This window comes from Leptosomus discolor, chromosome 1 (genome assembly GCF_034619465.1).
Source record: "Leptosomus discolor isolate bLepDis1 chromosome 1, bLepDis1.hap2, whole genome shotgun sequence".
Lineage (NCBI taxonomy): Eukaryota > Metazoa > Chordata > Aves > Leptosomiformes > Leptosomidae > Leptosomus > Leptosomus discolor.
This window is the reverse complement of record NC_141391.1, coordinates 102,925,285-102,942,151: the sequence shown is the minus strand read 5'-3', so window position 1 is coordinate 102,942,151 and position 16,867 is coordinate 102,925,285. Positions and strand designations below refer to the sequence as shown.

The 16,867-nt window shown below is 38.4% G+C and overlaps 1 protein-coding gene across 2 annotated transcripts; it reads left to right on the top strand.

The window, feature by feature from the left end:
- The first annotated feature begins 331 nt into the window (after positions 1-331).
- On the top strand, positions 332-14,360 carry IFNAR1 (interferon alpha and beta receptor subunit 1). Of its 2 annotated transcripts, none has more exons than XM_086461626.1 (9): positions 332-504; positions 1,212-1,369; positions 2,524-2,671; positions 3,613-3,727; positions 4,568-4,770; positions 6,648-6,802; positions 7,635-7,788; positions 10,872-10,999; positions 13,099-14,360. In XM_086461626.1, exons 1-9 carry the CDS (start codon positions 378-380, stop codon positions 13,321-13,323), a joined length of 1,413 nt encoding a protein of 470 aa, XP_086317752.1. In that variant the 5' UTR covers positions 332-377; the 3' UTR covers positions 13,324-14,360. The 2 variants fall into 2 exon arrangements, with proteins under 2 accessions (XP_086317752.1, XP_009949621.2); XM_009951319.2 differs by having other exon boundaries at positions 10,845-10,999.
- Positions 14,361-16,867: the final 2,507 nt, after the last annotated feature.

Genomic DNA, 16,867 nt, shown 5'->3' with positions numbered 1-16,867 from the left:
TGGATTTTGACAGATCTTTGATGCTGTTGCCTGACATTGTGTGTTTACACAGTGAATAAAGCAAACTGGTATCAGGCTTTCGAGACTGATAGTTTTGGTAATAGGGCTAAACTAATAAATTAATAGATTAAATTAATGAATGAAATGGCAATATGAATTCCAGAGTAACCAAGTAGATCACACTGATTACACTGGTGCTGGTGATAACACAGCATTAAATGGTGTGACGTTTATTGGCATTAAGAAGAAAAGAATCTCAAGACTTAAATTGTGTATTGGTTTTATTTCGGGGGCATTTTCTTTCTTAAAGGTTTGAAGATTTTGTGACAAATGAAACCGAATGGAAGGAGTTGCCTGGGTGTCAAAGTGTGGCTAGCATGGAATGTGACTTTTCCTCAGCAATAACCAAATACTATGATACACATCATGTGCGTATAAGGGCTGAAAGAAGGGAAGAAGTGTCTCCGTGGTCTAGCATTTTTGAAATGATTCCGTATCTTATAGGTATGAGCTCCACATATACTGTTACATTTTTAGCTAAATGTCCTTCAGCACGTTGTGGAAAAAATGTGTGTGGTTGCCATTGCTCATAACAACATCAGCTAGGAGTTTTCTCAACTTTAATGTAATATAAGGTATTTGCAGGTCATGGAATGTTGTGATTCTCTCTTTTCTGCAAAGGGGAAGTATGCTAAGTGATGCTGTTTTTCTGACAGAATTTTCTTTCACTCTGTTTTTCTAGATTTCAGAAAAATCCTTTTAGACAGTGGACTTTTCTGGAAGTTTTCATCTGACCTTGTGAATTTTTTAGTAGTTACAGTATAGTATGGTATTGAAGCCTTCCCTCAATATTGGATTGATTTGTTTGAGCTAGGTTTCTTGCCTTGCATGTTTTAGAATAACTTACACTGATTTTTTTCACAGCAGATTCGGGAAAATATTCAGTAGTAATATTGCATTTTAACTGTACTGCTTTTAGAACCAGGTAACGGTGGTTGGTTGTTAGGTTAGATTTCCATTAAGATACTGCCTGAGATTCATGCAAACTTAAGATCCTATAGATGATTACTGTGATCTTGTTACTGCCTCAGAAGAATTAAAAATAAAATACTATAGGCACTTAACTGTGGTTTATTAATGTAAATGACTTTTGGAGTTTTCTTTAAATACTCATGCTTGACTTTTTTTTTTTTTTTTAAATATGTTTGCAGCTGAGATTGGTCCCCCAGGAATACGGTTGCAGTCCACAAATGGAGTAATAAAAATCAAGGTTTCTCCTCCAGAAGCAAATCAGGTCCGAAAAATGTGGATAGATGATCTAAGTTTTAAATATGATCTAGTTATCTGGGAAAATTCATCAAATGCAGAGGTATGATCCTTTTTTTTATTATTATTTTTTACTTTTTAACATAACTGTCGGAGATGTACATTAATAGCTTCATGTTCTAAAAAAGGAATTGTTTCATTATGTAGCTGTGTATAACTGTTGCTATGCAGTTTAAAAGTTGGGATGGGGCGTTTTCTTGGGGGTTTTCAGTTTTGCTTTTACTAGAGGATTGTATTAGATGTTTTGTGATAAGAGTTTGTATTTCTGTTAAATGCTGGAGCCACTTTCCAATGCATTAGGAAGAACGTGAAACCATCTTAGCTGTGTTGGAGCAGGTGGCACTCTCAGCCAGCAGGAACAGGGAGGGGAAAGAGTTAAAGGCAGTGGGAAGAATCATTTACAGTAAGGCATAGACATAGGGAAGGGGTGATGTAAGAAGGTAACTTGATCTTACTGAGACCGTGTAGCTTGACTACAGCTGTCAGTACACTGTCCTATGTCATTAACCAAGTTCTTTGTTTTTACACTGTAGGCTGGGGGTTTTTAGGAATTCTTTTGAGGTCTTGTAATTGTGAACTAATTTCCAAGCCATAATGTGCATCTCGTACAGCAGATGTAGCTATTCTGTAAAGACCAAGGTAGAGACAGTCTTTTTTTTTTTATCCTTTTAGGGGAGTGGGTGCCAGCTAGATTAGGGTAGGAATTGAAGAGATATCTATGCTCCTTCGGAAGATCTAGTCATAATCATTACACATCAAAGGGGAAAAAAAGCTTTAAGTTATATGAGCTGTATACAGAGGTCACTCACTGAAAAGTCTGGTGAACCAAAAGCAGGGAGGTTAGCAGGAGGGGAAGGGGGGAGTGTTTGCTCAATGAACTGAGGGGCAGAAGTGTACTATTTCTCTTCTTAGTGTGTGCCTGAATACTTTTGTGGTGAGTTATGCATCATGTAGAGCAGTCCCTCCCCACTTTCATGTGCTAAATGAGCACGACGTGTTCCTTCATCTCAATCACATGGCTAAGTTGGAGGATTCCCTTTAGCATTTATTCAGGTCATATATTGTCCTCCATTCCCTATTTTAGCATTTTTGATGGCATATTATATAAATGGGCTGAAACCTGGGGAAGAAAAAAGATTTAAAAAAATCAGCTCATCAAGAAGCTCATCATATTCTGTTTGCAATTGATTCTTACAGTTCAGAAGTCGAAGTATTTTTCCTACTGACATAATTGATGATCTTGCTCCAGACACTACCTATTGTTTGAAAGTTCAAGCAACTCTTCCTTTGGACTTTAAAGAAGGCTTATTCAGTCCCATTCGTTGTGTAAAAACTACCCATAAAGGTACAGAGTAAAACTGTTTTATCTTAAAATGGTTACTCAAGTTTAAACTGTTGGAAAGTAAATTGTTCTAAAGCAATAAAAATACTTAGAAGTGCCAAGTTCCTACTCATTTCGGTATAACAGCAATCTTGACAGTTAGGTACATTTTCTACTTTTAAATAAGTGTAAAATATGTCATTTATCAATATTAGAGTTTCCGTAGTACAAAAAGGATTTTGTTCTGAGACAAATTCTGTCCATTTGGATTGTAGAAACTACTATCTATATTTTGTAAAACTGGATATTTTTGAATTTGTGGCTCTGAATCAGAAGGAAAGGGATGTGTATGTAGGCAAAACAAAAGCCTTTTGTATACTTGCACTAAATGAGTGCATATAAAGTTGAGCTGAGCTTAAAAAAAATATTGCTTTTATGCAAACCTTGGTGAATTTATTATTACGAATTCTGAAGAATGAATTAATGGCAGTTTGCCACCAGTTGCTTGTTTTATATGTCTAAATTTGAGTTCTTTTGTGTGCTATTCTAGCATCAGTTTAAGTACTTAAAATGTTTATTTCGGGGGAAAAAAATAGCTGTGGAATGTAGAAAGTCAAACATTAGATTGAACAGGTGGTACATCAAAATTAGTTCATGTTCACGCATGTGGATTTTATACATTTTTCTCATCGAGCTATTGCTGAACCAGTTTACTTCTAATCTCAACATTTCTGTACTTAATTTTTTCTGAATTTATTTTTAACCTTTTTTTTACTAAAGCCTTTATGTGCTGTGTATGCTACACTTTGATTTGCCATCTTTATAATGAAAACAGACAATTTTTTTTTTTGATTACTGAAAGTGTACTGTCACCACTTTCATAAGCCGTGCCCATTCAGTGAGAAATTGCTGTACGTAATATAAAGCTTTTCAGTAACTGTGGGTTTCCTTTTCGTTTTGAGCAGTGAATGACCTATTCTGTGCAACAAATGTGAGCGTTCTTGCTTTGAATATGAAATTTCATCTGCATTGGAATAATCAGTATAAACAACATGTGAGCTACAATGTGCAGTATCTCATGTGAGTTAAGCAATTTCCATATCCCTGTTTAAACCGGTTATGTCATTCTAAATGCCATCCATGGTATTTTACAAATAGTTACTAGAAGTTAAAGTGAAATACTCGGCAAATTTGCTTAATGTATTCATTGAAACATTGGGTACCTCATCTGGACACAGTGTGGCTTTTTAAAGGATTGCATGTAACACCATATCCTAGAATTTCAGAGTACTAGGCTTCTTTTAAGAGTGTTAAATACCTGATGGAACGGACTACTAAATATATGCTAAGTAACTTTTAAAAGATGTGAAGTTTGCATTGCTTTGTATCTCTTTGAATATGAAGAAATTGGATGACTAGAAGTTACCAAAAATGCAGGTGTTCAAGGTTTAAATTGTCAAAGTATTTGATTACTTCTGGTTAGATTCCAACATGGGAAGAAACCCATCGTGTCTGTTAACCTGTATCTTAATATCCAGTTGTCGCATAAATATTGTGGCCAGCATCGAAATGAAGAAGGAGAAATACCTCTGGCATTCTTTTGGAATTCCTTTGGCACAACAGAAAAATAATTGACTCAATAGAACTATATGAAAAATCTTAATTTGTATTTTAAAAACTTCTAAAAACCAATATATAATTTTTCTGTTGAGGTTTGATTAAAGCGCTAATCTGTATTTTCTGATCCAGTTAACGTCATTGTTTCAGTTATAAATGAGAAAAAGGTATTCTAAAGACGAGAAATTTCTTAGAGTCCCATTCTTCCAATAATAAAAAAAACCCCTATGTAGCACAAGTGAACATGGGGGGTTTTAAGAGTTCAAGGACCTCACATCAAAAATACTAAAATATCTCTTGCAGTGGGTATCTGAAGAAGCTTCATGATGATTACTCGGTGAAGTGGCTCAGTGTACCTGGATGTGAAAACATCACTGATACAGAATGCAATTTCTCACCTATCATCGCTACTACTTCTGGATTTTATTATCTCCGTGTGCAGGCCATGAGTGAATACAATAAATCATGTTTGTCTAATGAAATAAAAGTAGATCCTCTGATAACAAGTAAGCAAATGTGTTATCTTAAATTTTCTTTTCTCAACAACTGATTCCTAATGCTATTATTTTGGAAAAAGAAACTTTCTAGATGAATGAAACTGAATACATACTTCCCCCACAGAAACTGTGCTGGGAATACTGGCCTCAACTCAACAGGAGTTTTTCCATAATCTTCTCTATTCAGCACAGCCAGTATTTCACTATATTTAGAATGACATCATTTGCTTTACAAAATTAAACCACAAAGCATTGTATGGTATTTTACAATCTCACTGTATACTACATTAATCACTGTGTGAGATTGTACTAGAAATATCCCTAGTCTGACTTTTGCCATTGACAGGGAGCACTTCGTGATATCTCAGAAAAAGTTGCCAAAGTCAAGTAATTTTGGAATCTACTGCCTCTATCGTCTTATGCATCTACTCTCAACTCTGGAGAGCAGCTCTGCAGAGGATGACCTGCCATGAGCCAGCAATGTGCCTTTGTGGCCAAGAAGGCCAATGGTAGCCTGGGGTGCATTAGTAGGAGTGGCCAGCAGGCTGAGGGAGGTTCTCCTCCCCCTCTACTCTGTCCTGGTGAGGCCACATCTGGAGTGCTGTGTCCAGTTCTGGGCCTCCCAGTTCAAGAGGGACAGGGAACTACTGGAGCAAGTCCTGCGGAGGGCTGTGAAGATGATGAGGTGACTGGAGCATCTCTCTTACGAGGAAAGGCTGAGAGACCTGGGGCTTTTTAGCCTGGAGAAGAGAAGGCTGAGAGGGGACCTTATCAACGCTTATAAATATCTAAAGGGCAGGTGTCAGGAGGATGGGGCCAGGCTCTTCTCAGTGGTGCCCAGTGACAGGACAAGGGGCAATGGGCACAAACTGGAACATGGAAGTTCCACTTGGATGTGAGGAAAAACTCCTTTACTCTGAGGGTGACAGCGCACTGGAACAGGCTGCCCAGAGCAGAGCCTCTTTCTCTGGAGATATTCAGAACCCGCCTGTATGCAGTCCTGTGCAACCTGCTGTAGATGAACCTGCTTTGGCAGAGGGGTTGGACTAGATGGTCCCCAGAGGTCCCTTCCACCCCTTACCATTCTGTGATTCTGCGTAACTCCTTTCTACCTCTGCAGAGCACACTCCTGAATTTTGTGCTGGAGCAGTGTTACATTGACATACAACTCCGAAGAGCTTCATGAAAAAGCAGTCTTAAATGATAGTGATATTGAAGTCAAAAATCTGTAACGCGTTCCAGAGTGGAATTATAATTTCTGTCTTTGTTGCACTTTTTTGATTTTGTGAGAAATGCGACCTTACTAAAATGACTTCAAAAAAGTTATCAATCATAAATGTTAAGAAATATTTATATAATATGTAGGGTAATATTCTGTTGCCTTCCATATTGAAGATGGAATCAATAGCTATTTATAGGTCAGCTTTCCCTCGTCCAAGCTCTTGGTAATTGGATAACTCTTTAAGATAACAGTGACTTAGGTAAATAATTCAACAAAAGAAAACAAAAACTGTAACGCTTCTCACTTTTCAACTATACTATAGCTGTGAAAGAGTGTATATGTGAAAAAGAGCGCCTATATCCTGATGAGATTAAGAAGTGTTCAGTAGTTTCATTTTGGCTTGCACAGAGTTAATCCTACTGCCTTTGTATTTCATGTCACTGAAACTTGCAGAAGCAACGTATGAATGTGGAAAGAGAAAATAATTGAAATATTTCTCAGGACTCAAGATGCTGAATAAAGCTATTAGTCAAGTTTGACTTTTAAGTATACGTTTCTTAAAAACTGTCATAGATTTAAATTACAGTATTTTATGCAATATTTTTATTTGTATTCTTTCAGTTTTATTTTTAACCTTTTTTTTTTTTTTTCCTAATGTCTAAAGATGAAATTGGCCCTCCTGGTGTAAAGGTGGACATCAGTGATGTTTTGCTCCATATCCAGATTTCTCCTCCAGGAGGATCTGAGAATGAAGTCATGAGGGACCGTTATGACTTGTCTTACCGGATTCTGTATTGGAAGAATTCATCGAATAATGAGGTATGAACTAGTTAACAAATTTTGTATACTGTTTTAAGTACTTATGACTTAAATACTGAGTTTGAGTCCTCCTCAAGAAGCTTATTTTCAAGAGGCATATGTATTCTGTATCACTCATGCAATCAATTTGGTCTCTCTTTTCTGTAAGTTTCTTTTTAAAATTTGATCAAGACAACTTTTATTGCAAAGTAATTGAGATTTTAATCTTTTTCCATTGATGTGGCTATATGTAATGATTTGTAGAATTGCACCAAGTTTTGTACAAGCTGCTAAATGGCTCACTTTTGAATAGGAGTTGTAGGGTTCTTGTGATACCTGTCTTTCTCACAGTATGACTCTGTCCACTGTCTGTCTTAATGTAGCTTCCAGCCCCTCAAATTCTTTTATTTCTGTATTTGCAATTTTATTAGCTATATGTAACATAAAACAACAAAGTCTTGCATGCTTTTAGCTCATGTTTTAATGGATCTTTCCATATTCTTTAGATGCTTCTTATAGGAAAATATTTACAGTAATCAGTAAATGTGTATGTGTAAATGAATGGAAGAAGAGAAGAAAACAAACTGCGGCAGGAAGAAGTTTCATTTTGCAGTTTTTGAACTGTAACACTTCAGTATGGTGAAAGCAGTTGGTTCTTGCCAATAAGTGTTTCCTGAATGTTTTGAGTGTTTGCTTAGGAGAGAGTTGTGTGGTTTATTTTATTTAACCAAGTGCAGAATGGTGTGATTAAATTTTTACAGAATTACTTTGACAGCGGAGGCCAAAATTCTAATATTTGAGTGACTCTTGTACTATTTCTGTGCATCTTATTCTTCCAATTTTCCCTTTTCAGGAGGAAATCAAAGTGAAAGAGCTAAAACAGACGATAGGGGTAGTCTCTGATCTAGCACCCTCCACTATGTACTGTGTAAAAGTACAAGCATTCTCAGAAGTTTACAACAAAAGCAGTCATTACAGCAGAGAGGAATGCATCAAAACACCTGGAGGTAGGAAAAACTTGGGAATTGTTACACCTCTGGTAGTAAAATCTTTAGCCCTTTATAGGTCTCTGCAGGTCTCGCTAGTTAAAAAACATTTGCAGCATCACTGAATGGCCTCACAGAGTTAGCACCTAGTTGGGCAGAGATCTGTGTCAGCAGTCTGTCACTTTGCTGCTCTGTGTTCTCTCCTATAGCTAAACTAATAAACTGCTTCTGACCTGATTGAAATAACATTCTGGTTATTCCACGACACAACTCTGTTTAGAAGTTATCTCAGAATAAAAACTGTAATGATTGTGAATTAAATTTTGTTCTGTACAGTGACTTGTTAACAGGCAAGCTTTAATTTCCAATACTTTTAAGATACTTTTAGGAAGGTGCAAGGAATAACTAAATACTATGTTTTCAAGAATATTTTATTATTTAAATTGTCTTAATTCTTCTGTGAATGAATTAAATTTTTGAAAACTCCTGTGCTAAAGTGTGAGGAGACAAACTATCAGACTCATTAGAGCTGAAAGCTCACCTTTGTGCCAAATAAGAACATTTGTTGATTGATCGCACTCATTCAGAGCATAAGAGCAAGTTATCTGTTAAATTTAATTTGGCCAATTACTTTCTATTAACAGGCTGTAACACTAGAAAAAAACTGAATTTCAAAACTGATTTAAAGCTGAGAAAATGTAATAATGGTAATACCACTTTCTCATATCTTAAGCTCTTAGGATTCATTTATTCATTTATTGTTACCCGTTTATTGTAGTCCTTGCTGTCTTTATCAAGCCTGAAGAGAAACAAATGTTACTTTTTTTTTTACCTTCATAAGAGAAATGCTTTAATCTATTTTACTAGTTAGTCTTCCCCGTATCTTTCTATTATAATGAGCCTATTTAAGGCCACGCGCTACATTCAAGACTGTTGAGAGACACAGTCATACCGAACGTGCCCTGTATTTCCCATATATTCTTATATCCCTATGTGGAAATCTTTCATTTTTTGATCACTCGTACTAACTGGAAGTAGAGATAAAAAGACCTGATTGTCTCATCTTGATTATTTGTAAAGTGTCTCCTGATAGGTATTGATTTTAGTGTGTTCAAACTCCCTTCAGTTCGTTTGTTTGTTTGAGATAGTGCCAGAGAACATGTTGAAAACCAGAAGAGTGGAGGGGAGAAGGAAGCTTGCAAGACTGTTGAACTTAAGCACTGAATAGCTTCTGACTATACAGATAAAAGGTTTCTTCGACTACAATATTTTACTATCAGAAGCCGGATTCTGTCATGTAAACTCCTTCTACCATACGGTCCCAAGCTTAAGTCCCAGTACTGAGCCTAGCCCGTTAGAAGGTTTTCTACAATTCCTGGGTTAATACAGGAATGCAGGACCATAGACTCATAGAATGGTTTGGGTTGGAAGCGACCTTCAAAGATCATCTAGTCCAATACCTCTGCCATGGGCAGGGACATCTTTCACTAGATCTGGTTCCTCAAATCCCCATCCAACCTGACTTTGAACACTTCCACCCACATCTTCTCTGGGCAACCTCTTCTAGTGTCTCACCACTCTCATCATAAAGGATTTCTTCCTTATGTCCAATCTAGACCTACCCTCTTTCAGTTTAAAACCATTGCCCCTTGTCCTGTCACTGCAGGCTTTGGTGAAAAGTGCCTCTGTCTTTCTTAGAAGCCCCCTTTTAAATACTAGAAGGCTGCTATAAGGTCTCCTCAGAGCCTTCTGTTCTCTAGGCTGAACAACCCCAGCTGTCTCAGCCTGTCCTCACCGGGGAGGTGTTCCAACCCTCTAACCATTTTTTCTGGGCCTCTGGACTTGCTGTAACAGGTCTGTGCCTGTCTTGTGCTGAAGGCCCCAGAGCTGGACACAGCACTCCAGGTGGAGTCACACCAGAGCCAAGTAAAGAGGCAGAATCTCCTCCCTTCCACCTGCTGGCCACTTCTTTTGATTCAGCCCAGAATAAGCTGCCTTTCTGGGCTGCAAGTGCACATTGCCAGCTCATGTCCAATTTCTCACCCACCAGCACCCCCAAGCCCTTCTCTGCAGGGCTGCTCTCAATCCATTCATCCCCCAGTCTGTATTGATACTGAGGATTGCCCCAGCCCAGCTGCAGGACCTTGTACTTGGCCTTATTGAACTTCATGAGATTCAGATGGGCCCATTCCTGAGGTGTGTCAGGATCCTGCCAAATGGTGTCCCTTCCCTCAAGCTAATCAACTGCATCACGCAGCTTGGCATCATCAAGTTGATGACACCATGTTTGAGCATTGAAGTGAAATTTATCTTGTCTTTCTATACTGACAAAGTAAAATCTTGTTCTGAGCTAGTGTAGAAAATAACTGGAATAGCCTTAGGATTGATTTCATCTTAGATAAGCATCTGAAAGGAATAGATGCTCACTGGAAGATCCTTTTTATCTCTGTGTAGTCATCTGAGGCTTCAGAGGAACTGGAGTTCCTCTCCTGTCCAAGAAATTGTCTGGATGGTTTTGGGCCCCTGAAGACCCTGCAAGTCTAGGCACGCCAATCATTTCCTGGCTAAATAGCCATGGCCAGTTGCACTGTAGTAATTGCCCATTCTTACCCCATAGTCCATGGGAATTCTGACTTCTGTTTCTGCCTTTTTAAGGGAGAGAGCTCTATCAATTACATATTATGTTCGTTGGGGTTAGACCTTGTACACGAGCAGTAGGACAACAAATTTGCATTGATCCAGTGCTCCGTGGTAGCTGTCAATGTGCAGCCTTATTGTCCTGCTGTCCAATAGTGACATACAATGAATATAACTGGGAATAACTGGATCTTGGTTGTGATCCTGTCTGCAAATGCCTGTGTCCTTACATTGGATAATTCTATTAAAAATGCAACACAAAATATTTGTCTAAGTTATTGGAATGGCATCGTTTTTGTGATCATCATAATGGCTGGGTATAGTACTGTAGAAATGTGAAATTTTATGATACATACTGTAGCAGATTTTAGAGATAATCCTGCTTTAATCTTTGTAGTTTATGAATACTTAGACTGAATGGGTTTTACTCACTTTTTCAGATAAAATTTTACCTCTGATCATTTTAGCAACATTTGTAACCGCCCTGATTGCTGTCTGTCTTGTGGCTATGCCGCTTGTTTTCGCCGTGTATCAAGCCTACAGTAAAATCAAATATGTGTTCTTTCCGTCGTGCCAGCCTCCTTTGAACATAGAGGTAAGATGAGATATATTTTTCTCATTCTTTAAGCAGATGTATTTTTAGAAAAATTAACAGAAAATATCATGGAGGAGTGTTTATCTGTTATCCTGTGGTCTTATGGGTATGCCAAGATTAAGTGTATAGGTTTTAATGAAGTGCAGAAATTCCTATGGAAATAATGGGTAGTATGAATTTCTAGGATTCTGGAATTAGTGAATATTTTAACTTTTATGGTTTTTCTTCTATCTGTGCGAAAGTGTTGCTAACGATCTTTCATTCTAGGGAGTGTGCATGTCTGCCCACTGTGATAACGTATTTTTGCCCTGCTATGTGAGACCAGAAACGTTTTCCCATTGCGTTATCTGGAAGAGCATGCTTTAGCCTTTTTGCCATCCTTTAAAACTCACAGGAGGCGAAAACACAACGCCAGTCTTCACAGCAAATCTTAGTGTAGCAGGCGGCAAATGCTTCTACCATCTCCTGACGTAGCGGCCTGGATGGTCTTTAAAAAGGCAGATGTCGTCTCATTTCCAGATCAGCTTGGCACAGGTAGTGCTTAGTAGGGAACCTGTTCTGGAATGAATAGAGCAACGCTTAAGTGTAGGTATATTTTGAAATGTAGCAAGAACTGCTTTTCACCGTGCTTTCTTCTGTGTCTCTCCGAACACTGATGTTGAGCAGTGTATGGCCTTCCCAACATGTGTTGTCATCTCACTGAAGCTCCTAGGATATGTCATATACAAAGCTTTGTGAATAAAGTTGTACTTTAAAACCAGTCTCACAGTTTACAAGGGCTAATCTGAATTTAATTTATTTGTAAGGCAGCATTTTAGCTGGTTTGTTCAGTAGAATACTGGTAACATAATCAATGCAATGCATGTTTAGAACCTTTTATGATGGTTTTGATAAATCTGTTCTCTGAAGTGATCATTTATAAAGCATGTGGGATAGGCAGCAGTGTGTTGTTGAGAGCTGTATAAGGCTTGGTGTCCTGCTGCAGCAGCACGCTTTCTCTTCCTTATTTCAAACTGCTTTGTAAGTTGCTATGTAACTGATAACGATTTGTAGACTTTGCAGACACACACTTGTCGTTCCCATGCTACCACATGATCTTTGAAAGTGTTCTAAATTAGGATTTTCCTTTAGTTCTTGTGTGGCCTCATAAGGCTATAATCAGTTAAATATTGCGATTATATAGATAATTGACAACTACAGGCATAGTAAAAGAGTTAAGAGTTACAGAATCATAGAATCATTAGGTGGGAAAAGATCTCTTAAGATCAAGTCCAACTGTTGACCTAATACCACTGTGCCCACTAAACCATGTCCCGGAGTGCCGCATCTACACAGCTTTTGAACACCCCCAGGGACGGTGACTCCACCACCTCCCTGGGCAGCCTGTGCCAAGGTCTGACCGCTCTTTTCAGTGAAGAAGATTTTCCTAATGTCCAATCTAAACCTCCCCTGGTGCCACTTGAGGCCATTTTCTCTTGTCCTGTTGCGAGTTACTTAGGAGAAGAGACCAACCCCCACCTCACTACACCCTCCTCTCAGGAAGCTGCAGAGAGCGATCAGGTCTCCCCTCAGCCTCCTCTTCTCCAGGCTGAACAGCCCCAGTTCCCTCAGCCGCTCCTCATCAGACCTGATCTCCAGGCCCCTCACCACTTTCGTTGCCCTTCTCTGGACACGCTCCAGCACCTCAGTGTCCTTGCAGTGAGGGGCCCAAAACCGCACACAGTGTTTGAGGTGCGGCCTCCCCAGTGCCGAGCACAGGGGCTTGATCCCTTCCCTACCCGTGCGGGCCACACTATTTCTGATACAGGCCAGGATCCTGTTGGCCTTCTTGGCCACCTGGGCACACTGCTGGCTCATGTGCAGTGACTCTAATGTTAGAGTCATCCTCTAGTGTTTGATTATATGAATGCAACTAAACTTCATCCTAACTTTGAGTTTGTGAACTCAGGGAAACAAATGGCATGTTACAGGTTGAAAGACCTTATGATGCTACTGAATGCAATAAACCAGATTTGTACAGCTGTGGTGTTAAGCAGAATCATTATTTAGGTATTATGTATGAATGTTCATCTCTCACTTTTCTGCTTCTCTTTTTGCAGGGTTTTGGACAACAGGTCTTTAGCACTCCTTATCTGATAACTACAGAAGAACGAATAGAAAATTTTTCAGTAATTGAGCCTATCGTCATAGAAGTAAATCAAATTGATTTTAAAGACCACAAACATTCTAATCAGAGCAGTCGAGATTCAGGAAATTATTCTAACGATGATGATACTTCAGGGAGCAAAGTGTCAGAAGAAACGCTAGAAAAGGAAATAGTATAACTTTTAAGAAACCAAAATTCATATATGGGACGAGCAGCATAATAAACACTTAAAACATTTTTTATTGTGGAAGTCGCTGCTGAAGGAAGACAATGCGACTTTGGGATCTTTGCTTCAGGTTTCCAAATCTGCGCTTTGTTAGTGGAAAGTTACATACCCTCTCTGCTGCCAGCTGACTGAAGTTAAAACACCATGGACTCCTCGTACCTTACACCATTTTGACTGACTTTTCATCATATGACAGAAAGAATACCATCTGGGTAAAGAGGAACGGATCTGTACACTTTATATACTTGAACCTGATAACCTTAGCGAAAGCCTGCCCTGTTGCACAAGAAGAGTTTCTCACTTAGAGGTTTGTTTTGAATGCCAGTGTGTACTGTGAGAGAAGTCTTAATTCCAGTATTGAATCTTACAATGTTTACACAGGCAGAAGGAAATGCAGTTTTGCACTGTATTTAGGATAAAACCCAACAGATGTACACTGCATAAAGTGCACTATTGCTTTAAATGACAAGGCATGTTAAGAGGCATATTCTTGATTAGTTTTTTTCCCCATGGCTACATACCAGGAAGTGTAAAATAATTAATTCTAATTGAATTGTATTTGGAAATGTGAATCTCTTTTAACAAAGAAGAAACTTATTTCTGTAGTTAGAAGGACCCAAGTTGAATTTAGAAAATGCCCTGTAACAAATGGTGAGGATGCTTGTCATTCAAAGCTTTTTCAGCTTACTCTCATTTTGCCAACAGACTTTTCTTTGTACAAATTATAAGGATATGTTGTCATAATATTTCAGTGTGCATACCACTTTCTTCTTATGAAGTAATTTTTAAAATTAGCTTATTTTTTTATGAAGAAATTGATTTAAAGTAAACTGGTTTTGAGCTTCATGTGGGCTGTTGTCTCTTGTCACAAAAAACTGTTGGTGTTTATATGTTGGGGTTTTTTTAATTTTGAAGTTGTGATCTAATTTTATAAATTCATTGTTATGTTCATTGAAGAACATAATAAATTTTGCACATTTACTACTTTATCCTTTTTTTGGTTCCGTATATTTTTGACGTAGTGACATTGAAGCTATACCATGGATACTTAGGAAGTTCCCATGAGTCTTCAGTTACTGTCCTTCCTAAAAAGCTCAATGTAAAGCATATTGGATATAGATTCAATTAGGGCTTATGTGAAGTGTTGCATGATTTAGACAAATTGGAAAAAAGTGCTAATTCATTTTCTGAATTGGGGCTTAAAATGAGAATGCTGAACCGTGAGCATTCCAGTCATTGTGGTTTTTTGGTAAAAAGCTTCTGTCTGAGTTGTTGCGAGATACTTAAAGGAAAGACAGTATGATGTTGTATGTGTTTGTGTGGTCTCTTCAGTATAATCCAGGTTTGCTGTGAGGATGCTACTTGTTTATGCAACTGTTCCTCACAGTGATTTATGCTGTAGCTCTCCTTCTTGGGTGTTTTTTCTCCTGGACAATTTCAATTTCAGTCTATTTTTCTTAATTGTGACCTACTTCTACAATAGAGTTTGGGGACATGGTTTTATTTGAGGGTTTTTGAACTTACACTGAGGTAAGGTGTCGGGTTTTGCGTTTTGTTTTGGCTTTTCCTTCTTCATCTAGGGAAAATGTTTCATCTGATATTTCAGCAGCTAACTGTGGGCTATTATTTTGATAACTGTTTTCTGTGACACAAGATTTTAGTTGTCTCCTGGAGTTTCAGCACTCTGGAAAAGAAAGATTTAACGTGAAGGTTTTCACTGTCAGATTTCCAGTTATGGCAAAGCAGTCTACTGCGAATGTTTCTGAAATAGGCAGAATTCATACTTTGCTGGCAATCCACATTTTCCTTCAGAATGTGGAACCAAATGAGCAGTAATGAATATATATGTGTGCTTGAAGTTTGGTTGCAAGACGGGTTACGGGAAATCTTGTATCAGTTCTTGGCAATGTTGCCAGAAGAAGCAAAACCAGAACTGGAAGATGGAAATACTTGTTGTATTTATACAATATCTAATACTTAAACTGGAAAACTAAGTTCCTAAATACCAGAATGAGGTTGCCTCAGGTATGTTTCAGATGTATCCAGAAATACTGGGAAAATAATTTGACAAAACTTTTACAGTTCATATTCTAAGCGCAGTTTATTACAGCACATAAAGGACCTTTGTTTAAATGTCTTTTTTTCCATTTCCAAAGTCTTTCTAAAGAATAAGACCCTTGAAGTTTTTTTTCTTCTTTGTTCAAAACATTTCTAACAATAGAAAGCTAATCTTTATTATGTGGTATGGAAGAAGTCTGAGGGGGAACTATATTTGACTTACTTCACTGAAATTATTCCGTGGGATGAGATACAGCCCAAGTGATAATGGAGTACTTTCAACGGGACAATGTAGAGTTGGATTTGTCACTATCGACTGTAAAAATCACAAGCATGTTAATCAAACACAATGTTTTTAAACTAGAAGCACTTAACCAATGTTGATATTGTGGAATATGTGTAATGTAATCAGCTTTACGACTCGGTGTGGGGAGGGGTGATGAAGGAGACGTTTCCTGTCATGGGACTGTTAGTTGAAAGGAAACCAGCATCTGGTAATGATTTTGCATATTGGGTCACACATGCTGCGACCTTCCCATGACTTCTGCTTTTGGAATGGAATTTGTTACTGGGACTGGTTTTCTATGCGTAACTTCAGAATCATACGCTTGATGTTGAATGGGTAAGAACGTACAGATAAAAACATAGTCAGAGAACACAGTCGGTGGAAAATCTTTATTTTGGATTATGGAATATTGGATCATTTTTGTAGGGATGCTTTACTGAATAATTGTGCAGTGCCATTAGCTCTTGAGTGTACTTTGTACTGAGGTATTGGCATGTTTATAAGTATTATGTACTGCTGTTTGTCTTTAGGACTTTATTTCAGAGAAAAAAAATCTGAAGGTGTGTAATGGTAGGATTATTTCTCACTTTATTAGGAATTCAGTGTCTTTCAGGTAGGGGGAAGCAGAAGAGATCTGCAGAGGAGGAATTGCAGTAGAGGCAATGTGCTGGTCTTCCTGTAGCTACAAGTATTTTTTAATGCGTGCCAGTGATGATTTTCAGTTAAGATTAAATTCTTAGGTACAGCAGTACCTGGTAATGGAGCATTTGATGTAAATTAAGAAATGTATGTAAGTCTTGGGACATACGTGCCTTTCTTAGGGATTTGTGACTTCAATGATTTACCTTTGCTCAGGACTGGTGAGGCCACCCCTGGAGCGCTGTGTCCAGTTCCGGGCTCCCCAGTACAAGAGAGAGATGGACACACTGCAGAGGGCCCAGTGAAGGGCCGTCAAGAGGTTTAAGGGACTGGAGCATCTCTCCTGTCATGAAGGGTTGGGAGAGCTGGGACTGCTCAGCCTGGAGGAGAGAAGGCTCGGGGGATCTTATCAACGTATATAAACACCTGGAGGGAGGGTGCAGAGAGGACGCAGCCAGGCTCTTCCCAGTGGTTCCCAGTGACAGGACCAGAGGCAATGGGCACCAAGTGAAA

Coding starts and splice junctions, on each gene's coding strand:
- IFNAR1 (XM_009951319.2), top strand. CDS start 378: ATGGAATGTGACTTTTCCTCAGCAATAACCAAATACTATGATACACAT. Junction 2,672..3,612: donor TGTAAAAACTACCCATAAAG/GTACAGAGTAAA, acceptor CGTTTTGAGCAG/TGAATGACCTATTCTGTGCA. Junction 7,789..10,844: donor ATGCATCAAAACACCTGGAG/GTAGGAAAAACT, acceptor TCACTTTTTCAG/ATAAAATTTTACCTCTGATC.